This window comes from Paroedura picta, chromosome 2 (genome assembly GCF_049243985.1).
Source record: "Paroedura picta isolate Pp20150507F chromosome 2, Ppicta_v3.0, whole genome shotgun sequence".
NCBI classification, from domain to species: domain Eukaryota; kingdom Metazoa; phylum Chordata; class Lepidosauria; order Squamata; family Gekkonidae; genus Paroedura; species Paroedura picta.
The window spans coordinates 150,590,815-150,618,635 of NC_135370.1; the positions used below are offsets into that span (position 1 = coordinate 150,590,815).

The following is a 27,821-nucleotide window of genomic DNA, read 5'->3' on the forward strand; positions in this document are numbered from 1 at the left end:
CCTTAGCCAATATGATCCAGTCAGTTGGTGGTTCTCACCCACACGGGGTCCTGGTTCACTTCTGCCCACTTTCCCTGTGTTACATTCCTGGATGTTTCCAGTGAAGAAGTAACAGTGGAGGGAAAAACCTGTGCCAAATGCTTCAAATGCATTGTAGCACTCGGGAAGTGTCACAATCTTATCTCATTCTTGATTTACTTTATACTTAGCAGAAAGATAAGCCACTCCGGCTTCAGCTCTTTTACTGTAGCGGCATTGTGTAGAATAATAGTGTTTATTTTGTACTACAGTCTATGCAGGTGTATTTAAAGGGGTAAAATAAATATTGTCCCAGAGTGAATGGAAAGGTCAGTAGGACAAGAGGTCTCATGTGGTGGTGGGAGTAGACTGAGGAAGGCAAGCTGGTCATGGCTAACCCACTCTCTTGGAAGCTGCCCCAGGAACTGGGGAGCCAGTTTGGTATAGTGGTTAGGAGTGCGGACTTCTAATCTGGCATGCCAGGTTCGATTCTGCGCTCCCCCACATGCAACCAGCTGGGTGACCTTGGGCTCGCCACGGCACTGATAAAACTGTTCTGACCGGGCAGTGATATCAGGGCTCTCTCAGCCTCACCCACCCCACAGGGTGTCTGTTGTGGGGAGAGGAATGGGAAGGCGACTGTAAGCCGCTTTGAGCCTCCTTCGGGTAGGGAAAAGTGGCATATAAGAACCAACTCTTCTTCTTCACTTCATAGGAAACATTTGGCTTGGGTTGCCAGTCTCCAGGTGGTGGCTGGAGATCTCCTGGGATTACAACTAATGTCCTGGCATCCGTTCAACTGGGTAAAACGGCTGCTTTGGAAGGTGGACTTTTATTTGTTTCGTTTATTTAGATATTTATATCCTGGATTCCAAGAGCCTCTTGTGGCGCAGAGTGGTAAGGCAGCAGACATGCAATCTGAAAGCTCTGCCCATGAGGCTGGGAGTTCAATCCCAGCAGCCGGCTCAAGGTTGACTCAGCCTTCCATCCTTCCGAGGTCGGTAAAATGAGTACCCAGCTTGCTGGGGGGGGGGGGTAAACGGTAATGACTGGGGAAGGCACTGGCAAACCACCCCGTATTGAGTCTGCCATGAAAACGCTAGAGGGCGTCACCCCAAGGGTCAGACATGACTCGGTGCTTGCACAGGGGATACCTTTACTTTTTACTATCCTGGTTTCCTTCTCAGTAGAGAGCCAAATACCTTACCACAACATTCTCCCCTCCCCCATTTTATCCTGGCAAAAACCCTGTGAAGTAGGTTGGAGCAGGGGCTCAGGCAGTGGTGACGTCCCTCGGCAAAAGACTACCCCCCCCCCAGGGCCTCAGTAAAATTGTCAAGCGTTGACCGGTCCCCGGTGATAAAAAGGTTGGGGACCACTGGGTTAGAGAGAAAAGGAGTGACTAGCCCAAGGTGAGTTTCCATTGCAAATGGAGATTTGAACCAAATCCTAATCCAGCAGTCCAAATAGTGTACCTTATCCCTCTCCAAGGGAGATAACTGCTCCCCACCCCCCCCACCCCCAATAATGAATATAAGTCGTATTTTATAAATGAGTGGCCAAAAATCGCTTTCTCGAAGGAAGTCTTTTGTGGAAATAGGCTGTGGGACTGCTGATGATAAGGAAAAGAGGAGGAGGGAGCAATTTAATTATAGGGATTTCCCTGTAGTTAACTTCTTTGAGGTTTCTTCCCCCTTCTTCTTTACAGGTTATAACCCTTTCTTTCCTACCCACAATAACATTATTTTTGATCCCAACAATTCATTGTTTTAACATTGTTTTACTCTCTAAATAAATATTTTATGTAGCAATATTCTTGTACTTTTTCATGTCACCATATTTATTAACTTCTATTATTGATTTTTATAGTTTTCTGCAGATGTATCATTTATATTGGTCAATTGACCGAATAAACATAATACTAATACTATTATAGGGATTTATATTATTATATGACAAGGAAGAAAACATTCGCCACTATAAAAAAAACAAGTTCTTTAGTTTTATCTCAGTCTAGCTTGGCTCCTCTAGCACAGGGGTAGTCAAACTGCGGCCCTCCAGATGTCCATGGACTACAATTTTCAGGAGCCCTTGCCAGCATTTGCTGGCGAATGCTGGCAAGGGCTCCTGGGAATTGTAGTCCATGGACATCTGGAGAGCCGCAGTTTGACTACCCCTGCGTTCCTTTATATGGCATGTTTCTGTATGTTCCCACATCTATGTAACGCTACCGTTAGTAAAGCATTTTTTACAGTGACTTGTGTTTGCTCTACAGGGAGGAACGGAGGCAGTAGTGGTTGGGTAGGAGAGCTTCAGTGGGTGAACAGGTTTGTGCAGAGCTGGGAGGGGGAAGGGGAAAAGTCACGGTTCAATTATGGGCATCTGCTTGGCAAGCAGGAGGTCCCCTGCTCAATCCTTGGTATTTCCAGTTCAAAGGGTGAGGTGGTAGGAGGTGTCAAAGTTCTCTGCCTGAAACACTGGAGGGCGGCTGCCAGCCAGAGTAGACAAGACCAATAACCTTGTGGTTTGACTCCCTTCTTGGAGGAGCTTTGAATGCTAGTACTTAGGGCTGCTTTCCAATATCACAACAAACAGGTGTGTCAATCATAGCACAGGCACAGTTTGTTTCTAGGCTTACTTCTCTCTCCTCCCTTAATGTATAGAGCAGGGGTGGGCAAACTGTGGCCCTCCAAATGTCGCTGGCAGGGGCTCATGGGAATTGTAGTCCATGGACATCTGGAGGGCCACAGTTTGCCCGCCCCTGGTATAGAGCATAATCGAGGGCCAAACTTGATACTACAGCAGCCACAGGTCCAATGTGTGGCCACCAACATTGTTTTAGAGGAGCCTAGCCACTGAAAACCACCACTAGGACCTGTTCCGGATTGGGCCCATGGCACCTTTTAAAGTGCCCACCTAGCAGCCATTTTGGCACCTTAAAGGGCAAGGTAGAGGGAAACAAGACAGCCTGTTGCTGCTGACCCCTTGTGGCAACTGCGGAATGGTGCATTCTCCTGTAAAATGGTGTCAGCAGCGGCCGAAACATCTAGTTTAGCTCTGAGCTATTAATCCAATTTAAGTTTTCCCTGTCATCTTAATACAGGAAGCAGGGCAAAATGGCATTTGTTTTCTCCTCACAAACCAGGATTCCAAACTTTGCTTTAATCCTAATTTAGAATTGCTATTTGCTCAGCCGCCTGCAGGGAGACCTCCTAGGTGGACGGGTTTCAAGGCCCTCCTTACATCTGGGAGCTTTCAGGTATGCGAAAGGGAGGGGAGCACACCAGCCTTACACAATGCCCTGTTCCCTGATATCTCTTTCGGCAGAAGTTGGAACGCCAGGTTTTTACAAGGAAATCCTCTTTGTTACTTGGAAACCTTTTTATGCTCACTGACTCCAAAGGTTAGCCTTACCCTGTCAAGCTGCTTTAATGGGCCCCTTAATGCCCTTTTCCTGTACCAGCAGACCTTTGTCATCCTGCACACTGTGTTTCTTCACATCATTGATGTCATGCAGCTGCCTTCCAGGAACTCTGTGGGACCTGCACATTGTATAGATCTGGGTCTAGAAAAGACGCATGCACCTCATTGTCCTACAGTAATTGTGCTTGATCGTGGGTGGGCTTGCTGTTCTCCTTGCAGCCGTGTGAGATTTTCAGTGCGCATTTCTTTTATAAATTGCTGAATGCTGGCTGCTTTAATTGGTTTTGGAGTTAGCTCCCTTGAATTTATCTGACGACAAAGCTGGATATACATGCAAAATTGGCTGAAGTGTCAAGGGGAGTACGAAATTAGGAAATGATTGAGAGGGAGAAATTGTGGAGAGGCATTTGTTTTGTTTAGATTATATTGAAGCAAAATGTTGATCATTTCAAACAAAGGTAGGGGCAAGGGAAGGATTTCCTTTACGGGAACCAGTTATCACTGAAATACTGTTGCAGGCTGGATCCAGAAGTCATATTTCTCTGGTATCTGAAGCTTCTGCCAGCAGAATAAAACCTTCCCTCTGCCCTGTCCCAGAGTTCCTGGAAACACTGGCCAGGAGACCCTCAGGAACAAAGTAAGAGGGCAGTGAATTTCCAAATCTTTCCCCTTCTACCTTTGGAAGATTTCTGTTGGATCCAACCCGAGGCGAATGTCTCTTTGGTGAGGACAGGCTTTCCTGTGAAGATACCCGCAAGCACACGCCAAGCATTAAACAGTATGGACTGCAAAAGCCTCTTGTTACACTCGCTGGTTTGGGTTGGTTTGTTGCCATCCAGCCACAGCAGATTTGTGGCCACCCTGTGAGGCTTTCAAGGCAAGAGTCAATCAGAGGTGGTTTGCCATTGCCTGCTACTGCATGAGGACTCCGGGCATCCCCCTTCCAGACACTGACCAGGGTCAACCCTGCTCAGCTTCCGGTATCTGGTGAGACAGAGCTAACCTGGGCTATCGAGAGCTGATTCTGCATTTACTTGTTTTTTCCGTTGTTGATCCTGCTGAACTCAGATCGATTTTAACCCGGGTCTTCCTCCTTCCTCCCCCCCCCTGAATTGAGACAGAGTGTTCTGCACCTGATTGGGGAAGCTCAGAGCGGGGAGGAGAGCCAAGCACATTAGGAGGCTCTTTCTTTTCCTGAATGGGGGGGGGGGGAGGATTGGAGACAGCAGCCTCACAGAGGAGGAGGGGGGAATAAATCCAAGAGGCAAATCTCTGCTGAGAGAAGTGTGGGCTTCAGGAGCTCAGTCACTTTAAAACAGGGCAAAACTAAGTCTTAGGAAGGAAGTCTTCCAACCTAGAACCAGGAAGTCTTTGAACTTGACACCATGGCCAATCATGGCTTTGCTATGTCAGCATTGCAGGCACAGGCAGGAAGTTAATCTGCAAAATGCAGAACATCTACACTATACTGAGGGCTTTCAAGGGTGGTTTTTAAAATATAACGACTTATATCCACTCCTGGATATTGTGGGGGAATGTAGGGTCACCGCAGATCAATCGTGGATGTCACAGAGGGAAAATTTAAAGTGACAAAATCAAAATGCAAATCAAATACAGTGCAGAGGGCTGGGCTGGGATTTATTTGGGCTGGGAGTGGATAAAAAGCAAAGTGCAGACTCAATAGAGGTCAGGACACTCTTACTGTTAATGTTTGCACAGACAATAATAATGGAAGGAAAAGTTGAAGGCAGCAGAAAAAGAGGAAGACTCAGCATGAGACTGATTGGCCTAATAAAGGAAGCCTTGGCCTTTATTCTGTAAGATCAGAGGAAGGCTGTTAACAATAGGACATTTTGGAGGACATTAATTCATAGAATTGCCAGACGTTGGAACCGACTTGGTGGCACTGAACACACACTTGCATATGTTTGGCCTGTCTACTTCTGGTTGTGCCTTTTTAATAAATGGTGATCTAAAGGGTATTGGTCCAGGCAAGCTGTAGTCTTGTTCTTTCCTTGGTGAATTGAATGAAAGTGTGCGGGAGGTCATTGCTACCCATGCTTCTCTGCCCTCCACCCACCGCCCATCACTTCACTCTTGGTATTCTATGCTGAGCTCATTGTGGCAGTATTGATTGATGTCTCTTTCCCAGGCAGTGCAAGTTATTGACTTGTCTGTGGTGCTGAGTCAGTATCTCTGGCAAAGATTTCCTTTTCGCCTTCTCAAGGGGTTGCCAGTAACCTTGCACACTTGGCCACCAAAGTCACACAGACAAAAAGCTTCATTCTTTTGTTGTGGCTGAGCAGACTCTAATATCTGTATGCTACTGGAAGATGGAGAAAACCCTATCAGGTTCATAGAAAGGCAGGAATGGCAAAGACAGCAAGACCCCCTTCCAAAGCAGCTGATCATGTGACTGATGTTCCAAACTCCTGGACTGCAATTTTTGCATTTCTGAGCATCACCGATCTCACCTATGTTATGTCTTCATTGTTCTGTCACGACATTAGATTACAATTTTGGTTATCTGATAATAGGTGGGGATGGTAACAGAACTAAGAATATAAGACAAGAAACCAATGCATTTTCTGTATGAAATTTCGTGTAATTTATGTAACACATTGTCTTAATCATAGCATTCGGAAATCTTGATCGTGGTTATTGCCTTCACCCTAGTTGGAAATCAGATATAATTCTGCCTCTGCTCAGAATAGCAAAACATCTGCTTTGGTCATATTTGTCTTTAAAAGCACGAACAATTGTAGACTGATATCAGCCAGCCTTTCTCATAACAATGAGAAATTATTAGAGAGGAAGACTTAAATAACAGAAAAGATTTCCCCTTTGGGGAGATCCAGGGAGAAAGAACCTCAGCTGTCACAGAAACAATCTTATTGCCTAAAGTTTTATTTGGGTCTAAATATGGACAATAGAAACTGAGTCCTAGGTTTTTGTGGATGAATATTGTATAGCAGTGAGCACATTTCTTTGGCCTTTGTTTCCTCTTCTGATGGATTGACTGTGGGCTATATTAACAAAGCACTGTTTTTGCCACTGTACAGTGTTTTATATAAATTCAGGTCAGCCTTTTTTTTTAATTTCAGAAAGTGTTGGGCTACTTAGCAAATGCAGAGCAGACCCAAGCTCTGAATTCCTTTGTGCCTAACCAGCATGCTTAGCAGTAGTCATTCCCACTGCCAAACAGTTTCCTCCCAGAAGACCAGCACTACCTGGTTCACGCTACCATTATTCACTACTAAGACCATTGTAATCAATTAAGTTCTTGCAGGCCGGGTAGACTCCACGTTACCCTGGGAGATGGTGAGACAAGCAACACACATCAAAGCAAGGAAAAGGTGTCTCAGATCCATGCAGTGAAGATTGGGGGATGCAAACAAAAAGGGAACAAAAAACTCAAAGGTTGAGCAAATGCATATATTAAAATACAAATATTTGTTATTAAGTGCACATTTAGAAAACTAAAGACAACATTAAAGCATAAGACACAGTCTGTGCAACATTGCACGTAGAGTCTCAGTGGTTGCACATGGTATGATCAGAGATCACACATGTTTCAACCCAGAGGGTCTTCATCAGTGATCAAATAGAATGTTTGCATGCATATGATGATACAGGATTACAAGGTGAACTGGTTTGTGACATAAGAATAGTAAAACATGACGCTCCCAACAATACCGCTCTTGCGGAGCGGTAGTAATAAAATGCTAAGGGCAATGTGGGAGGAGAAAGGGCGGGCTCTGTCCGGGATAAAAACTCAGAGTGTCAATCCAGGGCCCAGCCTCACCTGGGCTGGCCGGGGTGTCACTGCTCAGAAGAAGAAGCCTTCCCCGACAGTAAGTCCGCCGGCCAGCTTCTCTTCCCGCCCCGGGTCCCTTTACGCTGCGGGGGGGGGGGGGTGCGGTAGGCGGGATCCTTCTCCTGGACCCAGGAACAGCCTCGCCGCGTCACAGACACAGTCAGGCTATTCCTGGGCCCGCTTTACGGCCCTGCCCGCTAGCGCCCACTGTATTTTTCTTACAGCAGGCTTATATTCTAGTATAATAATAATTTCAGATGTGGAGCTCACAATCAAAATTCAAAGTAGTCAAGAACCACAATTTTGGTCAGGCCCAATGTTGGTCCTGTGTGTGCATCCCCATGTGTAAACAAACAAACAAACAAACAAAAAAGTGATCAGGGAGTCTGCACTGACAGGATTTTAACATATCCCTCAGGTAAAAAAAATCTGAGAAAAACAGGAACAGTGGTTTATCTGGAACAGCACACTTCACTGTGTATTCAGTTTTTTCTTATTGGAAGCCAGTGGAAAAAGTTTTGGCATAAATCCTTTAAGGGTTTGTGTGTGTGTGTGTGTGTGTGTGTGTAATGTAGAGGCTTTCTGTGTAAGGCAGAGACATGGCAAATGCTGATCCCGAAGATGTGTCTCCATAATGAGTTCCAGGGGAGAGAACGTGGGGCTGGAGTTGCCGGTTGCCAGCAGTCTTTGTGTGCTGACTGGCCAGAGGCTCTCTCCACCAGGGACTGCTCTCCTGGTTAACAAAGAGGACATGAATTATTCAGCATCTGACAAGGCCAGATGGTGACTTCCCTGCTGTTTAGAGAGGGATGGGGGAGGCAGGCAGGCTGCACTTAACAGACTCTGCTGCTGTCCCTCACATGTCATGTGCTTCCTAGGATTGCCAGCATCCAAGAGGGGCCCGAAGATCACCTGGGATCACAGTGGTTGCCTCAGAGGATGGAACGTATGGTATTATATCCCTCTGAGGAGTATCCGCACCTTAAACTCTACTCTTCTAAGGCTCCACCACCCCCATCTTTAGAAGATGAGCTGGGTGGGTTTTGTGCTGCTTTTTACTCAAAGCGGCTTACAATCCCTTTCCCTTTCCTCTCCGCACAACAGACACCCTGTGAGGTGGGTGAGGCTGAGAGAGCTCTGATATCACTGCTCGGTCAGAACAGCTTTATCAGGGCTGTGGCAAGCCCAAGGTCACCCAGCTGGCTGCATGTGGAAGAGCGGGGAATCAAACCCGGCTCACCAGATTACAAGCCGCTGCTCTTAACCACTACACCACACTGGCTCCTTCAAGGTGCCACTGGACTCTTGTTCTTTTCTACTGCCACAGGCCAAAGATCTACTCCCAAAATGTATATGTGATACTTTTTTAATCTACTGTTGCCGCTGATTGAACAAGTTTTTCAGGTTTTGGAAACAATGCAGTGCAAAAACCTTTTTAAGGCCGCTTTCCAGAATCAAAAGCAGGATGTGCGCACCTACCCAGAGCAGGGATTTCCCCCTCCCATGTCCTTTCTGCAGATCATTTACAACTCTCTAAAGAAACATTGTTTGTCCTCAGCCTCACAGTTAATAAAGCAGGCCATAGCATCTGTTGTTACAGGTGCGCAGACTGAACAGCCTGTGATGGCACTGCAGAGTGCTTTGAAGGAAGGCTGGTAAATGGGTCGCTGGCCCCCGTCCAGCGGTGTATCACAGGGAAAGGAACAGTCACCTTCCTTGGTTACGCAGGTAGTCTCTACTGACTTGATTCCTGCTGCTGCTTTGTTTTCAGGTGTGGTGTTGCCCCTACAGCATCCCCTGTCCTCTTGCAAGGTTGCCTGCACTTTCTGAGCAGAGAGGCTCATAGGACTGAATTCAGGTTGACAGCCTTTCTTAGCGCAAATGCTTTTAAGATCCCCCCTCTTGCGACAGAACAGAAAAGGATTCAAATTAATATTGTTAAGTAGATTTGAAAAGCTATTGGCGGTCGTGAAGCCTGTAATTTTCTCCTTGGTTTTCTTTAAGGCTGCCTAAATTCACTTTATTGAGCACAATGTGAAGCTGCCTTATACTGACTCTGTCAAGATCAGTATTTTCTGCTCTGCTAGCAGCTGCTGCCTAAAGCCTTTGGGCCTTTTTAATCTGGGGGTGCCAGGGATTGAACCTGGGACCTTCTGTATGCAAAGCAGATTCTACACCACTGAGCCAGGAAGGGCTGACTGGCTTACTTGGCCAGAATATAAAAGACAGGAAATGTGTCTGGCACTTGCATGGCCTCACAGTGAACAAAGTGTAGAAGAGTGTTAGATATCACAATTCCTCTCCTCTATAAATCAGAATGTTAACTTTCTTAAGAAAACTTCCTGAGAGAGAGAACAAAATTCAGGTTCAGTAACACCTTACAGACCAACAGAATTTTCCAAAATAGCTGGCTCACGATAGTTTATACTCTGGGTAATGTTGTTACTTTAAGGTGCTACTAGACTCAGATGTTCTTCTACTACTACAGACTAACCCAGCCACCCACCTGTAATGAAAAAGAGGGAAATGGAAGTCTTCCTTATCTGCTTTTTCGTTGTTTGCCATCAAGTGATAGCTGCATTTCAGGACAAGAGATATTTGGAGAGAGGTTGCCATTGCCTAGGTCTGTGTCATGACCCTGGACTTTTCTTTGGTTGTCTCCCCTCCAAATGCCAACCAGGGCCAACCTTGCTTACCTCCAAGCTCTGATGCAGTCAGGCTAGCCTGTGCTGTCCATGTCTGCTTTAGATTGGTCTAAAAATTAGGAACAAAGAAAGGTTTAGAATTCAGCATCCACCCTGGCTATCCTTTAATAATGCAGAGGCTGCCCGTGGGGAGAAGATGGTCTGAAGGCCTAGAAGGCCTAGAACAGTGGTTCTCAACCCTGGGCTCGGGACCCCATCTAGGGTCACCTGGCCCCATCCCAGGGGTCACCAGGTTGTACGCCATGGCGGGCAGCAGCAGCAGCAAGCACAGGTGGTGGCGGTGGTGGGTGGAAGCGGGTGGTGGCGTTGGCAGGCAGAGGGGCAGCTGGCAGAGGTGAGAGGAGGGATTGCAATGGCTGAGCTTTTATCGTTGTGCGCATGCGCACACACATGTGCATGCCACTTGCCCATGCATACGCTGCCACCCCCACACCAACCGCCGCCAAAGTTGGGGTCACGACGAAGAACAGGTTGAGAACGGCTGGCCTAGAAGGATATTCCTACTTCTTACAATAGTTTGTTTTTCAAGGGATGGGTGTTGTGCGGCGGGACTGGATTCTCTGGATTCTTACATATCTCAATGCTGGGAACAGCTGGGGACTTGCAGATCTCAGTGACTGATCATTGCTTTGGTGTTAGTTTTCTTGTAGTGCCTTGGACAGAGTGCTCCGCAATGACAGCAGCTGATCCCAGCTGATCTGGGATTGAATTGGAAACAGGGAATGACCCTTCTCAGGTATGTGTAAACCTGCATGTTCAGCTGTGTAAAACGATGGGTGTGTGAATGCCATGAGTTCCCTGCAGCTAGAATCGTTGTGTCTTTCTGAGTAGTAGTGACGGCCAAGGGAGCCTGTAGAGGTCTGATAGATCAAAGCTGCCTTGCTGGTTTTATTTATTTATTTTACTTATTTGGGTAAGTAATTAGTCTTGTTAGTCTGTGTTTCTCACTGAGACACAGTGTGGATTTAGACAGCACGAGACAGCTTACATCAACAAGAATTGGACATCTGGTAAATGACCCAACAAAGCTTTGGATTGCAGAAGTCCGATAACAGAGCAGAAACCAAACTGAAACAAAGCTGAAGTAATTTACATAGCATCAAACAGTGCATGAATTGCAGAGTTGGGCCATCAGTCAGGACATTAAAAAAAACCCTCTTGAATAATTTGGCTATGTGTAATTTCCCCCTTCAAGGATCGCTGCCTTGTTGTGGCAAGGGGGCTTGTGTAGTTCAGTGAAGCTATGAGCTATACCGTGCAGGGTCACCCAAGACGGACAGGTCATAGCTGAGAGTTCTGACAAAAGGTGATCCACTGGAGAAGGAAATGGCAAACCACTCCAGTATCTTTGCCATGAAAACTCTATGGACAGTTCCAATAGGCATAACGATATGACGCCGGAAGATGAGCCCCTCAGGTCGGAAGGTGTCCAATATGCTACTGGGGATGAGCAGACGGCTAGTACGAGTAGCGCCAGAATGAATGAAGCGACTGGGCCAAAGCCGAAAGGACGCTCAGTTGTGGAAGTAACTGGTGGCGAAAAGACAGTCCGATGCTGTAAAGATTTTTATTCCATAGGAACCTGGAACGTGAGATCCATGAATCAAGGCAAGCTGGACGTGGTCAAACAAGAAATGACAAGACTGAACATCGACATTTTAGGAATCAGTGAACTAAAATGGACAGGAATGGGTGAATTTAATTCAGATGACCATCAGGTATACTACTGTGGACAAGAATCTCGCAGAAGAAATGGAGTAGCCTTCATAATCAATAAGAGAGTAGGAAAAGCAGTCTTGGGATACAATCCCCAAAATGACAGAATGATCTCAGTTCGAATCCAAGGCAAACCATTCAACATCACAGTGATCCAGGTCTATGCCCCAACCACTGCTGCTGAAGAGGATGAAGTTGATCAGTTCTATGAAGCCCTACAACACCTTCTAGAAGCAATGCCAAAAAATGATGTGCTTATCATCATGGGGGATTGGAATGCTAAAGTAGGAAGCCAAAAGATAACCGGGATAACAGGCAAGTTTGGCCTTGGAGTACAAAATGAAGCAGGGCACAGGCTGGTAGAATTTTGTCAAGAGAATACAATGGTCATAGCAAACACTCTTTTCCAGCAACCCAAGAGACGACTCTACACATGGACATCACCAGACGGTCAACACAGAAATCAGATTGACTATGTGCTCTGCAGCCAAAGATGGAAAAGTTCTATCCAGTCAATAAAAACAAGACCAGGAGCTGATTGTGGTTCAGATCATGAGCTTCTTGTTGCAAAATTTAGGCTTAAATTGAAGAAAGTAGGGAAAAGCACTAGGCCACTCAGGTATGAACTAAATCATATCCCCGACGAATACACAGTAGAGGTGACAAATAGATTTAAGGAATTAGATTTGATAGACAGAGTGCCTGAAGAACTATGGACGGAGGTTCGCAACATTGTACAAGAGGTAGCAACTAAAACAATCCCAAAGAAAAAGAAATGCAAGAAATCAAAATGGCTGTCTGAGGAAGCTTTACAAATAGCTAAGGAGAGAAGGGAAGTGAAAGGCAAGAGAGAAAGAGAAAGATACACCCAATTGAATGCAGAGTTCCAGAGAAAAGCTAGAAGAGATAAGAATGCCTTTTTAAATGAACAGTGCAAACAAATAGAAGAAAACAATAGAATGGGGAGGACCAGAGATCTTTTCAAGAAAATTGGAGATATGAAGAGAACGTTTCATGCAAAGTTGGGTATGATAAGGGACCAAAATGGTAGGGACCTCACAGAAGCAGAAGAGATTAAACAAAGGTGGCAAAATTATACAGAACAACTATACAAGAGCGAGCTTAACATCCCTGATGACCACACTGGGGTAGTTACTGACCTGGAGCCAGACATCCTGGAATGTGAAGTCAAATGGGCCTTAGGAAGTCTGAGCAACAATAAAGCTAGTGGTGGTGACAGCATTCCAGTTGAACTATTCAAAATCCTTAAAGGACGATGCAGTAAAAGTGCTACACTCAATATGCCAGCAAATTTGGAAAACTCAACAATGGCCACAGGATTGGAAAAGGTCAGTTTACATTCCAATCCCAAAGAAGGGCAATGCCAAAGAATGTTCAAACTACCGCACCATTGCACTAATTTCTCATGCTAGCAAAGTTATGCTCAAAATCCTACAAGCTAGGCTCCAGCAATATGTGGACCGAGAACTTCCAGAAGTACAGGCAGGATTTCGAAGAGGCAGAGGAACTAGAGATCAAATTGCCAACATACGCTGGATCATGGAGAAAGCTAGGGAGTACCAGAAGAACGTCTACTTCTGCTTCATTGACTATGCTAAAGCCTTTGATTGTGTGGAGCACAACAAATTGTGGCAAGTTCTTAAAGAGATGGGAATACCAGAGCATCTTATTTGTCTCTTGAGAAATTTATATGCAGGTCAAGAAGCAACAGTGAGAACTGAACATGGAATCACTGACTGGTTCAAAATTGAGAAAGGAGTTCGGCAAGGCTGTATACTGTCGCCTTGCCTATTTAACTTGTATGCAGAGCACATCATGAGAAATGCGGGATTAGAGGAGTCACAAATTGGGATCAAGATTGCAGGGAGAAATATCAACAACCTCAGATATGCAGATGATACCACTCTAATGGCAGAAAGTGAAGAGGAACTAAAGAGCCTGTTGATGCGGGTGAAGGAGGAGAGTGCAAAGGTTGGCTTGAAACTCAACATCAAGAAAACAAAGATCATGGCATCCGGCCCTCTCAATTCCTGGCAAATAGATGGGGAAGAAATGGAGATAGTGACAGATTTTATTTTCCTGGGCTCCAAGATCACTACAGATGGGGACTGCAGCAAAGAAATTAAAAGACGCTTGCTCCTGGGGAGGAAAGCTATGGCAAATCTAGACAGCATCCTAAAAAGCAGAGACATCACCCTGCCAACAAAAGTGCGTTTAGTCAAGGCTATGGTCTTCCCAGTTGCAATGTATGGCTGCGAAAGTTGGACCATAAGGAAGGCCGAGCGTCAAAGAATTGAGGCTTTTGAACTCTGGTGCTGGAGAAGACTCTTGCGAGTCCCTTGGACTGCAAGGCGAACAAACCGGTCAGTCCTAGAGGAGATCAGCCCTGACTGCTCTTTAGAAGGCCAGATCCTGAAGACGAAACTCAAATACTTTGGCCACCTCATGAGAAGGAAGGACTCCCTGGAGAAGAGCCTAATGCTGGGAGCGATCGAGGGCAAAAGAAGAAGGGGACGACAGAGAATGAGGTGGCTGGATGGAGTCACTGAAGCAGTAGGTGCAAACTTAAATGGACTCCGGGGAATGGTAGAGGACAAGAAAGCCTGGAGGATCATTGTCCATGGGGTCGCGATGGGTCGGACACGACTTCGCACATAACAACAACAATGTGTAATTTGCAGAAAGCCTAGAGAATGGGAGCCTCCTTAACTTCATCAGGCAGGCCCTGTGCATAGGCAGGGTCAGATTTTGCCCACTGGAAAGGGGGCACCTGATCCAGCCTGAGTAATTCAGTGTTCGGTCGTACTAAAAGCCTCTTGGTACTGGCAAACTTGAACAGCAGCAGACTGGTGTGGCTGGCTAGATATTGTTTCTTGATATTTATGCACTGAGCTTTTCTCGCTCTCTTCTTCCAACTTTGCATCATTTTCTGCTGCCCAAAATGAGTGCTGGAATAAGAATGGCTATAGTCTTGGTGTAGTGGTTAAGAGCGGCAGCTTCTAATCTGGCAAGACAGATTGATTCCTTGCTGCTCCAACATGTAGCCAACTGGGTGACCTTGAGCTATTCACAGTCCTGATAGAGCTGTTCTCACAGAGCAGTTTCTCTCGGAGTTCTCTCAGCTCCACCTACCTCACTGGGTGTGCGTTGTGGGGCAAGGAAAGGAAGGCGATTATAAGCCGCTTTGAGACAGGTAGTGAAAAGCGGAGTATAAAACTAACTCTTCTTCTTGGCTTGAGCTTTTTCAGTTCCCTTCCATTCTGCCCCTCTCTTTTCTCAGGTATTTTATAGAGTAAGACCCTCAAGAAGACCACCGGCATCATCAATGGACGGCATATTCATAGACGATCCTGTGTCCGGGGGCGGGGGCCCCATCTCCCTGAATGTCTTCACACTCCTGGATGCCCCGAGCAATAGCACAGAACAGCAGTGCTTCAGCGCCCGCTCACATAGCACGGTGTTGCAAGGGCTGCCCTTCGGTGGGGTACCCACGGTGCTTGCTCTCAACTTCATCCTCTGGCTGGTGAGTGGTGCTGGGCCAAAACAATAGGTCATTACTGTCCATTTAATTATTACCCACCTCCCCACAGTGCTCCATGTGCAACTGGGCATAGTATCAGCAGTAACTAGCTATGAAGGGGGATTGATGTCAGGGTGTCTCAGATCCAGAGGGAAGGGAGCATCCCTAGTGCAAAGTATGTTGAGCCTGCATGCAAGTGTGGCTGAGTGTCTGAGCAGAAGGATTGTAATGGGGAGTGAACGTAACACTCTGGAAGCGCTTTGTTTCTTCATCTTGATGCTCCTAGTATCACAATCCATCTGGATGTATATACAAAAAGTAAATGCAAAGAAGTGAGAATTGGTTGGGGGGGGGGGGTCTTAAAGGAGAATTTTTTAAACAGCTAAAATAAAACCTCTTACAGACTAATATTAGCCTGCCCGAAAAGATGCGACTTTTGATGTCTTAAAAGCTGGGAGAGGGCAGGGGGAACATCTGCAATGTAATTTTGTCATTTGATCATCACCAGAAATTGACTTAGCCAGTGCCTGGCCTGTTGCATCCAAACAATTATATCTGTAATTGCTGTTGGCCTGACAGCCATTTGCAAATAGAAAACTTATACCCCGAATAAAACTTTGTTGGTTCCAAAGGTGCCACTGGACTCAAACTTTGTTCTACCAGTTTGCAAAGTTCAGTTTGTGCAGCTACCAAGGATGCTTGTGTATGCTAAAAGTTTGGCCAGAGCTGTGTGCTATGTTATTGGTGAGACCTGGTGAGCAGAGAGCGTTTCACCCTTCCCTCTCCCATCTACCACTTTGCCGGATTGGCAGCTCCCTCTCTGGATGGTTTTTACCCTTTTACCTACCCAGTTCCAGGGAAGCCCATCTTGCCAGGGTGGGGCACTGGGCAACTGCTTGGGACATCTGCTTTTTCAGTGAAAATCATTGGGCATAAGAAAGGTGATACACCCTTTCTTCCTGACACCCCCATATACATATGAGTCCTGCAAATGCAAAATCAGGAATACACATTTGCTGTAGAAACATGTAGATGCTAACAAATGTGGATGTGTAATCCTGTTATCCCTATTCTTTTATTTCCTAGTTGCCATATATTAGGTCTGAACTACATGAGACATTTTTGGGGTTTGGGGAGAGTCAGATAACCCAGATCTGAGTCTCGTGCCATCAGCTACAAATGGCACTACTGGGAACTCCATTCCTGAGCATGCAAAGTCTCGATTGCAGTTAGGACCATGGCATGGGGGGGGGGGGAGAGAAGGGGATTTTGCCTTTACCCCCACGCTGTTTGCCCAACCTGCAACAAACTTGGTGGAAGCGCTATTCCCCTTTGGGGAGCTGCACAAATCCGAGTCCCGAATAGCACAATGAGTGCCTTGAAGGTACGAGAGATGGGCAGGTGGAACCCAAGAATTGGCTGTCCAAAAATTGTCTTGTGCGGTTCAGCCTGTATCAACGAGATCACCTGGTACAGTGGCGTCTGTTTGCACAAAGACTAGGGAAAGAGGTTTAAACAAGTTGTCTTGTAATACCTGAGGATTTCTCTTTCCTGTCTGCAGTTCCTCCTCTTGGTCTTCTCCTGCCTTCGGAAAGCTGCTTGGGACTACGGGCGCCTGGCTTTGCTGGTGGATAATGACAGGTAAGGTCTTATTGGACAGAGGGGCTGGGGGCATAATGGAGCAGTTTTCTGAACCAAGAGGTGGAGGGGGGGAGCTATTGCAATCCTTGCAATAGCCCCAAAGCAAGATAGCGATGGCCCAATTGCCACCTGCATGCCAGAAATTGCATACCTTTACATGCAGTGGCACCTCATGATACAGAACGTAAAAATACACATGGGCTCCCGAGGAATCCATTTAAGACAATAACCAACAGTGTCCTAATGCTTATAATCTCAGGTAAATTCAGGAAAACATGTGAGAGTTATAAAATTAACATTCATTGTATGTTGGTGTAAGGATTACTTAGGGTGAAGACAGATGTGCATTGGAGGCAGTTTTCACAAATATTCTCTGCCCTAAAAAAACACATGCTTCAAAATGCAGAGGAAGTGTTCAAGATTAGTCAAGTTCAAAGTAGTTCCACCTTAGGAACTTACCTTATTTGGCAATGCGCATGAAGCACTTTGAATTCCTTTAAAGCACTGTATGAATGCTAAGAAGTGTTCGTATTGCCGTTATTGGTTGGCTCTAATTCTCTCTCTTCCATGCCCCAACCCTCATTTCTTTTCAAACCAGCCGTTTCCCTCCAAGCACATGGAATTCCTACGAGTAATGATAAAAGGGTGACGTGGGAATGGCGGTGTTGGTGAGATGTCAACTCTTGTGTAAGAGAAAGAATCGCCACTGCTTGTAAGAGAGGGTTGGGATTTGGATCCCATCACAGAAGAGTAACTGTGTCCGTCCGTCCGTCCCCCCCAATTTCCTCACCTTTTTCCTGAACTTGTTAAGGTGAAAAGAAAATCCTTGGCCAGGAAAGGGGTATCCCCCCTTTTATAAACTTTCAGTGGGTGATTTGCATTCACGGGGTGGGGGGCGGGGAGGTGAGATGAGGAAAGTTCTCAGGGGGCGATCTGTTGTTATTATTTATGTAGAAGAATGATGGCAGAATGGCAGAGGAGTTTTCATTGGTGAACTCCTGAGAAGCGGTGGGGTAGCTTTGAATCAGAAGACCTTGCCCTGTTCTGCCTGCATCCAGGAGCCATGAAGCTCCACCCCCAGTTTTGCAGTGGCCTTTCTTTCCTTCACAAGAAGTGACCTGCAGGGCACGTGGAGCAGCTTCCTGACAATAACTTCTTGTCTTCCTCCTTACGCTCTGTGGCTTTGGCTCTCTGATGGTGAAGGGTTTTGAAGGGCGTTCTTTTAGTTCGTGTTTCCTTTCAGAAACACTGGGTCATGTTCGGGAAACAAGAGTTTACAGTCAACATCCAATCCTGTAAATATTGATTACTGACTCACACTGACAAAGGATTGCTTGAGAACCCCTGATGATGTCCTGTCTTGCTCCAGAAGACAGTTCCATAGAAAATAACAGGCATTGCTTATTTCTGACAGCACAGCTCTAAAGCAACTCCTGTTGCAAATTTGAGCCAGCAGCCCCATGGTGCATGAGATTATTACTACTTTGTAGTCTGTCGCTTGTTGCTATTTGGCTCTGGGTTTCATTTATCCCTCTCTTAGATGTTAATGCCAAAAGAGATAGGTCTCTTCCAGAATTTCCCTCTGTTGTCAGGCTCTTCAAATACCTGAGGCTGCCTTCTACTGAATCAGGCCCTTGGTCCATCAAGGTCACTGGTGTCTGCTCAGACTGGCTCTCAGGCAGAGATCTTTCACATCACCTCCTACCTGGTCATTTTAACTGGAGGTACCAAGGACTGGACTTGAGACTTTCTGCAAGCCAGGCAGAGGAGCCAAAGCCACTTCACAACTCTCCAAGGCTCTTGAACTGTGAACTATGGGGTCTCAGTAAGAATGATTGCAAACATTGACTGTGGCCTTTCTGCAAAGTACTTTAAGCCAACCGTGAGCAAGGTGAGAAAGAAATTAAAAGACGCTTGCTCCTGGGGAGGAAAGCTATGGCAAATCTAGACAGCATCCTAAAAAGCAGAGACATCACCCTGTCAACAAAAGTGCGTCTAATCAAGGCTATGGTATTCCCAGTTGCAATGTATGGCTGCGAAAGTTGGACCATAAGGAAGGTCGAGCGTCAAAGAATTGAGGCTTTGGAACTCTGGTGCCTGAGAAGACTCTTGCAAGTCCCTTGGACTTCAAGGCGAACAAACCGGTCAGTCCTAGAGGAGATCAGCCCTGACTGCTCCTTAGAAGGCCAGATCCTGAAGATGAAACTCAAATACTTTGGCCACCTCATGAGAAGGAAGGACTCCCTGGAGAAGAGCCTAATGCTGGGAGTGATCGAGGGCAAAAGAAGAAGGGGACGACAGAGAATGAGGTGGCTGGATGGAGTCACTGAAGCAGTAGGTGCAAACTTAAATGGACTCCAGGGCATGGTAGAGGACAGGAAGGCCTGGAGGATCATTGTCCATGGGGTCGCAATGGGTCGGACACGACTTCGCACCTAACAACAACAACAATGAGCAAGGTGGAGGTTTAAACATGATGCTGGCTAGGCAGATGTGTTTACCCATGCACAGTTGCACAGGCCCAGGGGCTTATTCAAAATGGCCCCTCTTCTACCTGAACTGACCCCCCTCGAAGCACGTGCCCTGGCTGTCAGTGACTGGAGTTTTACCCAAGCACGTGGAGCTGCTTTCCCGACAAGTCCCTGAACTCACCAAATTCTAGATTCCTATTTGTAGAAACTCCAAAGTTTCTTGCAGTGGATCAGGTAGCAACATGCTTTTTCGAATTAAGAATCAGCATTTGGGGGACACTTTTAGGTTGCCATGAGAGGTTGTACTCCCCGGACAGCAATACTTCTGTTTGCAGAAATGATGGAGCTGCCATCCATGTCAGGAGAGAGATCCTCAGAACCCTTTTGATTCAGAGTACAGGGAAGGGAGGTATAATTATGGCCAAATAATAATAAATAAACAATAATAACCTTGATTTTTCTTCCCCACTCTTCTCACAAGGCTGAGGGTGGGTAACATCAGTCATAAAACATTAAATTTAAAAACCATAATTTACATTAAAACAGTTCCAGCAGTTCCTCCCGCCGCTCACTAATAGAAGCATTACTTATCGAATAGTGACATTAGTGTTACTACTATTATTGGAGGGTGCCCTTTTGCGGGAGATGCCTCTTCCCATGCTGGATTATATTTCTTCTAAGATTTTCTCCTGGGGAGGCCAGCCGATGGATGTTGAGGGTCTTCTTAGCCTCAGTCATGGACCTGACGGAGTAACTTTGTCTTACAAGCCCTGCAGAACTGATCAGGGCCCTGAGGGCCCAGATTTCAGCCGGCAGAGCATTCCACCAGGCTAGGGCCAGGGCTGAGAAAGTCCTAGCCGTGGTTGAGGCCAGTCTCACTCCTCTGGGGCCAGGGACTAATCAGAGGAAACACTCTCTAATCTCAGTCAAAGCCATAGAAAGACATACAAAACCACGCATTCTGTATTTTACAAGGTATTTCTTTCTCCTTACAGGCTCACTGTCTGAACAGCTTATTAGAATGAATCACGGAGCCTGTTTTAAACATCCATGTATTTTTTTAAAAGCTCTACCCGCTTTTCTGGCTCTTGTCATTCCATCGTTTGCTGTGGTCAAACCTCTTAGTTCATATTTCAGTAATAGCAAACGTTTCTAGTCAAAAGCCTCAGGAAGTTACACACACACACACAGAATCATCCCTGTGGCTCAGATTTCTTGTCTAAGGAATATTTCTAAGGAATATTCATAAAGCTTTTTCTGTCCTGGTTTTACAAACAAGTGGCACAGTGCCAGACGATTGACGTCATGTGATGTAACCATGGAACAATAGCAAGTCTTCTGTAATTGTTGAACTGAGAAGACAGAGCATTGGGGGAAAGGTCACAGAGCACATGCTTTGAACCCAGAACAGCCCTGTTAGTGAAGGGTGTGGCTGGTCAAAAAATACCTGGTCAGTTGTTTTGTCAAACATTGGTCAAGTTATCATACTTGTAATGCCTCAGGTTATTTGCTATTAATTGAAATGTTTGTGTTCCACTGTTCCCACTGTTCAGCAGTGATTTAAGGCCACTTATATACTTCACCACATTCTTAAGGACAGACCAGTTGCTCTAAAAACCTCTTAGAAGGCCTCATACTGTGCTAACACGGGAATCCTGTTCCCTTCTGGGTGGGTGTTCCTGAGAACAGGGCCCATGGCTGAGAAAAAGAGCTGCAGCTGTGGCAGATGTAATGGACCTTTCACTAAGTCAGACCATTGGGACAAAGAAATCCCAGCCTCAAGCACAGGGAAATGGGGTCTGAACTTTCTGAGACTGAGAGGAGAAAGAATCTTGGAGTCATAGTGGATAGTTCAGTTAAAGTTTCAAGTTCAACCCAGTATGCTGCAATGGTAAAAAAGGCAAACTCTATGTGAGGGATTATTAGGGGAAAGATTGAGAATAAAACAGCCAATAATGTATAGATCTGTGGTACAGCCTGATTTGGAATACTGTTATGTCAAAAAGGACATTGCAGAGCTGGGAAAAGTACAGAGGAGGGGAACCAAGATGATCAGGGGGTTGGAACAGCTTCCCTCTGAGGAAAGGCTGAAGCATCCAGGACTTTTCAGTTTAGAGAGGAGATGACTGGGGGGGGGGGCACATGGTAGAAGTGTAGAAAATTAGGCATGGGGTGGAGAAAGTTGACAGAGATAATTTTTTCTCCCCCTCTTAAAATACTACAGGGCAACCAATAAGTCTGATGGGCAGTAGGTTCAGGACAGACAGAAGAAAATACTACTTTACATAGAATTAAACTCTGGGATTTGCTGCCAGAGTATGTAGTGATGGCCACAGGAATCAACAATTTTAAAAGGGATTGATTCATGCAGGATCAGCTAGTAGCCATGGTGACGGAAAGGAATCTCCATATTCAGAGACTAAACTTCTGAATCCCAGAGCCAGGAGGCAACATCTGGGGGAGACCTCACCTCTGTGCCCTGTCATTGGCCATCCAGGGGGACTGGGTGGCCACTGTGTGAGACAGGATGCTGGGCTAGATGGGCCATTGGTCTGATCCAACAGGGTTCTTCTTACATCCTTCCAGTCTGTCTTGTTCACTGTGGTCTACCCTGACTGGCTTTTCAGAGTCTCAGTTAAAGTCTTTCACATCACCTGCTGCCTGATCCTTTTAACTGGAGGACCAAGGTTAGAACCTGGGACCTTCTACACGCAAAGCACATCCTCTGTCACCAAGCCTCAGCTGTTCCCTCGAGGATGGGACACTCAGGAGTAACCCTGCGAAGATTTCTGTTACTTCATACAACTCATGCCTGTAAGAACAGATTCTATAGGTATAGATCCCACCTACAGAAATTTCCACTAACCCCCACTCCATTCAGAGCAGGAGTCTCTCTTGCAAGGAATCAGCATTAATTGGACTATGAGGCATATGAAAGCAGCTTTCTTTTCCATCCACTTAAGAGCAATGATGCATGCATAATTCTGGTGTTTCTCATTCATGAAGATTAATTTGCTGTAAACTGTTAGGGAGGCTCCCCACCCCTTGATTCCATTCCCTTTAGAATAATGCAACTAACTACATAGTTATTCTGGAAATAACTATGCCATGCATAGAGGAAGAAGAGCCACCAGTTTCCTGTAGGCTTTCACGAATATCAAAACATCCTTGGTGTGTAATTGCTTTATGTAGAAAGTTCTGATTCTTCTTCATTTGCCTTCCTCACCTGTCTGTCTGTAGGCCTGTCGCCTTTCCTAGGGACTTGGATAATTGCAAGACGAACTAGGCACTTAAATTTGTTCTGATCAGAATCATGTTTTCCTTCTTCCTTTCCTCTTCCTGAAAACCTACCGTTAAATCAAACCTTCCAAATCCCTCTTCTCGTCCCTCTTTCCTGCTTCTTCCCGTATGTACTTCCTCTGTCCCGACACACGCAAAGCCTGACATCACTCTTCTATGGGGAGCAAAGTGAAAAAGAGAAATTGCCTTCGGAGACCAGTCCCCTGGATGCAGATAATAAAGATGTGGTGAGTTTCAGTGGAAATTTCTAGTAATATAGACCTTGGGACAGTCAGATATTAAAGGGGGATCATTGCTGATGGCCTGGATCTTGTACTTCCTTTCCACCGGCATGCTTTTTTGCCCGTTGTAGAGATGGTCCCTCTAAAAGCACCAAAAATACCCAGTGTGAGAGGAATGTGCTCCGCAATGGAGGACCACCTCTGCAGTGGATAAAGAGGAGTGCAAGGGGAAAGAAGGCTTTCCTATCCAGGCCAGTATTATTTAGGGAGAAGTAGCCTATCATCCTTACTTTGTAGCCCAATTATCTTTCATACAACAATGCAGATAAGGCCAGAGGCAGAGAGAGGCAAGGTGATCATAATGCTCCAATCATATCCATTACTTGCCCATCACAGCCACTAACCTGTGTGCTGCCGTTTCCTGAGACAACTGCAGCATCGGGTTAACGAGACCATCTCTGAATAAGACCTGCCATCTTCACTCCTGCAGACACCTTGGACAGTGGCTAGTACTAGATACGGGAGTGGAAATGAATGGAAAGTCAAAATGCAGTTGTGTGGCAGTCTGTCCTCTGGTGTTCTAGCAAGATATAGAATTAGAGCCATCCCGCTTTTCAGATTCCTCCGAAAAGCTAATTAATATTAACTGTAAAATAATACCATGGCATAAGTCCTCTGCTGGGCCTTTTTGCTTCTAGACACTGGTTTATCCTCTTCTTAGTTTACTTTTGCCCTGAAAAGGCTTATCCCTGTAGGTGGGCAGATGTGGGCTTAACTTCACAAAGATGGAAGCAGCCATTTCCAGACAGGTGTTTGCCCTGTGGTTGATTCTTCCTTTTCCTTCTGTATCTTTCTAGGGATTCTGCTCCTGGCTCCTGTCCATTTACCAGATGAAGTGAGTATGTTATTCAGTGAAAATCACTGACTTATTTAGTAGGGGGGGGGAGAAGATGAAATGAGATTTTTGTACTAGATTCTACTATAGATTCTTACCCTTCAGTTGTCATGGATTGTCCATTTAACACCACATCACAATAGTGTATCAGGAAGGCTACACATGATGTGGTTCTGGCTGGCACAAACACACTTATACAGAGCCAGCATGGTGTAGTGATTAAAGTAAAGTAAAGGTAAAGGTATCCCCTGTGCAAGCACTGAGTCATGTCTGACCCTTGGGGTGACGCCCTCTAGCGTTTTCATGGCAGACTCAATACGGGGTGGTTTGCCAGTGCCTTCCCCAGTCATTACCGTTTACCCCCCAGCAGCAAGCTGGGTACTCATTTTACCGACCTCGGAAGGATGGAAGGCTGAGTCAACCTTGAGCCGGCTGCTGGGATTGAACTCCCAGCCTCATGGGCAAAGCTTTCAGACGGCTGCCTTACCACTCTGTGCCACAAGAGGCTCTTAGTGATTAAAGTGGCAAACTCTAAACTGGAGGACCAGGTTTGATTCTCCACTCACATGCAGCCAACTGGGTGACCTCAGGCTAGTCGCAGTCCTGTTAGAGCTGTTCTTGCAGAGCAATTCTGTCAGGGGTCACTCTACCTCACCCATCTCAAAGGATGGGAGAGAATGAGAAAGGTGTTTGTGAGCCATTCGGGGTTCCTTCAGGTAGTGAAAAGCAGGATATAAAATACTTCTTCAAATCAGAAAAGCCATCACACCAGATAAAATGCAGTTGTGAGACTACTGTCAGAATATCTCAATAAAGAACTGTTTTGCCCTTGTATGCGTGGGGGACTGAGAATCTAGTCGCCATGGTTTGACAGTGTATTTTCTCAGAAAAAGAAAGGGGGAAATGGGTGATCATCTGTGATTCTAATGACACACCTTCATCTCTCCACACAACCATAAGGGATGAGGAAATTCAAAGCAAATGTGGAATCGATGCCACCACCTACCTCTCCTTCCAACGGCACATACTGGTGCTGCTTATGATCATCTGTGTGCTCTCTGTGGCAGTTATCCTCCCTGTCAATTTCTCTGGAGACCTCCTGGGTACGTGATATTCTTATTCGCTTGGTAACTCCCGGGAAGCAGGACACAGAATCCTGTAATCTGTTGGGTGGACAATTGTGATAACTGCTGGGAAGTGTTAGTGATCTCGAACTGGATGTGAAGGTTCCCAAGGCATTCCAGAGAAACTCTCCTACTAATGAGTAGCCATGCTGAGGAAATTGGAAAATTGCCAAAGGTATGTTTTTGGGGATGGGGGTGGGTAGCTGAGAGAGGTCAAGAGAGTTCTCAGTAAAGTTCAGAAGAGAGGAAACATCTGGAAGTCAGTTAGGCATCTGGCCCAGAGAAGTTTTGTCCTTGGATAATTCATAGCACAAATGATAAAAAGAGCACATTTTGTTTTGGTTGCAAAATTAGTTGGGTTGAAGTAAATGTTCAGCATAATACATATAATATCTAATGTGAGAATTAAGTACATTTCCTTCAAATTATAGTTCCTAGAGGTATGAGTGCTTTCTGACTCTAGACAGTCTTCACGATTTTGGCTGTAGGAAAAAAATATCTCTTTAGGCTGAAGAAAGTTTCTCCAGCCTAAGGTAATATACATGCCAGGTGATTTAAGCTGCAGTCCTAAGTAGGCATGGACATGTACCAAGTGACAAGTCAAAATTTGTGCTGGGGAGGAAGAGGAGGAGCAAGGGGAGGATAGGAGGAGCAGGAGGAGGATGAATGGCCCAATAAGAGACCAGCGAGCCAGAATCACCAGTTCTAGTTGTCAGCTGTGAAACTTGGATGGGGGCTGGGCACATGTTGGCAGATGATTCCATTGAGGTGATGGACAGGGAGTCCCCTGAGCCTGCCAATTGTGACCCTTCTTGAGTACTGGGCATGCAAGAGTGTCATATGGTCAGACCTTGCTAGCAGAGTCATCAGTCTCCTTTCCTGCCCTTCCACCCCTGTGCAGAGTGAGCAGGTGATATTGGGAGGGCCAGGTAGGCACGACAGGTCAACCAGTCTCACTCCTCTGGGGCCGGGGCCAGATTGTCAGTCCGGGGGAAGGGGCCTATCGACACCCTTCCTCATCCCGGACAGGGCTCGCCAACGGAGCCCTTACTCCTTTATTTTATCCGCTACCCGAAGGCTCAGGGCGGTTTACACAAAACTGAAATTATACATAGAACCATACATATAATAACTATAATATTCATATCATATTATTAACTGATATAACCGGTAATAGTATAACATAATAATAAATCAAACAGGTCCAGGGATCTTAGTGGGTTTCTGGAGGGAAGGGATGGGGGAATGAGCCTCGTTGAATAAAATGGGAATTCCTTCTGAATAGGCCTTCTCAGGATTGTTCCCATGATCAGTCTAAGCATTGATTGCTCCATCAGTGAGTCTAGTTTGGACCTTGTGCATTATTGCGATCGGTACCAAATGGCAAATATTAAAGATGGCATTTCCTTCCTACTGAGTGGTAGCTCTTTTAAAAAAAAAATATTGTAAGCCACACAATGGTTCCTCAAACCAATGCCTGTATTGAATTTTTATCAATGTGCAGCTTCTGTAGAGTTAATAAATGACTCAATCAGAGCTGACTGGCTTCTTAAAACACTAGCTCTGGGAACAGACAATCCCGTTTCCACTGAGAGGGCTTCACAGATGTGGTGCTTACAAACTCTTATGGTATGACTTCAGTAATTGAAGTGATGAAGAACAAACATGCTTCCGGAAAGGTCGCTTCAAGAGTCAGGTTCTTTGCCTTTCCAGAATGCAAATGAGAAAAGGATAAAATAACAAGCATGTGTGACATATTAAAAATTCCCTTAAGTGTTAAGACTGTGAACAAAAAGGGTCGGCCACATCTTGATTTAAATTGGGTAAGGCCACTGGAGAATCAGAACAGATTTCTTCAGAGACTAGATACAGGCCGTAGGCCTCCAAAAGACCATCTCCAGATTAATTTATTAATGAGTAGTTGATTAAAGCATGTTAGTTATTCCAATGAGAGCCAGTTTGGTGTAGTGGTTAGGAGTGTGGACTTCTAATCTGGCATGCCGGGTTCAATTCTGCGCTCCCCCACATGCAACCAGCTGGGTGACCTTGGGCTCGCCACAGCACTGATAAAACTGTTCTGACCGAGCAGTGATATCAGGGCTCTCTCAGCCTCACCCACCCCACAGGGTGTCTGTTGTGGGGAGAGGAAAGGGAAGGTGACTGTAAGCCGCTTTGAGCCTCCTTCGGGTAGGGAAAAGCAGCATATAAGAACCAACTCTTCTTCTTCTTCTTCTTCTTCTTCTTCTTCAATGGTTGAGTTTCTAGTATATTAAATGCATAAAATGTTATAATTTGTCTACCTGTAATATTAAATGCAAAATGAGAAATTGCAAGCTTTAAACATTTTGTAAACCACTTTGACTTCCTATTGGAGAGAAAAATGAATTTCATCCCTGACAGTTAGAGCAGTTTCTCAGTGGAACAGGCTTCCTCGGGAGGTGGTGGGTTCTTAATCTGTGGAAATTTTAAAACAGAGGCTGGATAGCCATCTGACGGAGAGACTGATTCTGTGAGGTTCAAGGGGGTGGCAGGTTACAGTGGATGAGTGATAGGGTTGTGAGTGTCCTGCATAGTGCAGGGGGTTGGACTAGATGACCTAAGAGGTCCCAACTCTATGATTCTATGAAGTATAAATGAAGTAAATAAATATATAAATATTCTGCTAAAGTGTTCTTACCAGTATCTGATTTTTCTTTCAGGGAAGCATCCAGCTAATTTTGGCCGAACCACAATTGCCAATGTTCCAAAAGAGTATGTATTTCCAGCCCTCTGATCTGCTACCTTTGAAGCTCATAGTAATGGTTGCTGGTAGTGAACAAGGCAAATTTGTATACCGGGAGAACTCATTTTCAGGCTGACTTAGAAAGATACCTTGTTCCCACTACAATCCATTTGTATGTTTTTGTTTGTGTGTGTGTTCACATTTGCTATGCAAGTAGGTATGAGCTG

At 45.6% G+C, this 27,821-nt stretch overlaps 1 protein-coding gene across 3 annotated transcripts in view; it reads left to right on the forward strand.

Moving 5' to 3' along the window:
* TMEM63C (transmembrane protein 63C) overlaps positions 1–27,821 on the forward strand; it is an 88,299-nt gene that overhangs the window by 34,643 nt on the left and 25,835 nt on the right. For 2 of the 3 annotated variants that reach the window (XM_077323319.1, XM_077323320.1), the window contains exons 2-9: positions 10,603–10,699; positions 14,981–15,223; positions 16,782–16,861; positions 17,460–17,492; positions 22,772–22,859; positions 23,711–23,748; positions 24,709–24,851; positions 27,572–27,623. In XM_077323319.1, coding sequence (XP_077179434.1) covers positions 15,026–15,223; positions 16,782–16,861; positions 17,460–17,492; positions 22,772–22,859; positions 23,711–23,748; positions 24,709–24,851; positions 27,572–27,623 — 632 coding nt within the window. In that variant the 5' untranslated portion in view covers positions 10,603–10,699; positions 14,981–15,025. The remainder of the gene's footprint in view (positions 1–10,602; positions 10,700–14,980; positions 15,224–16,781; positions 16,862–17,459; positions 17,493–22,771; positions 22,860–23,710; positions 23,749–24,708; positions 24,852–27,571; positions 27,624–27,821) is intronic. The other variant, XM_077323321.1, reaches the window with a different exon arrangement.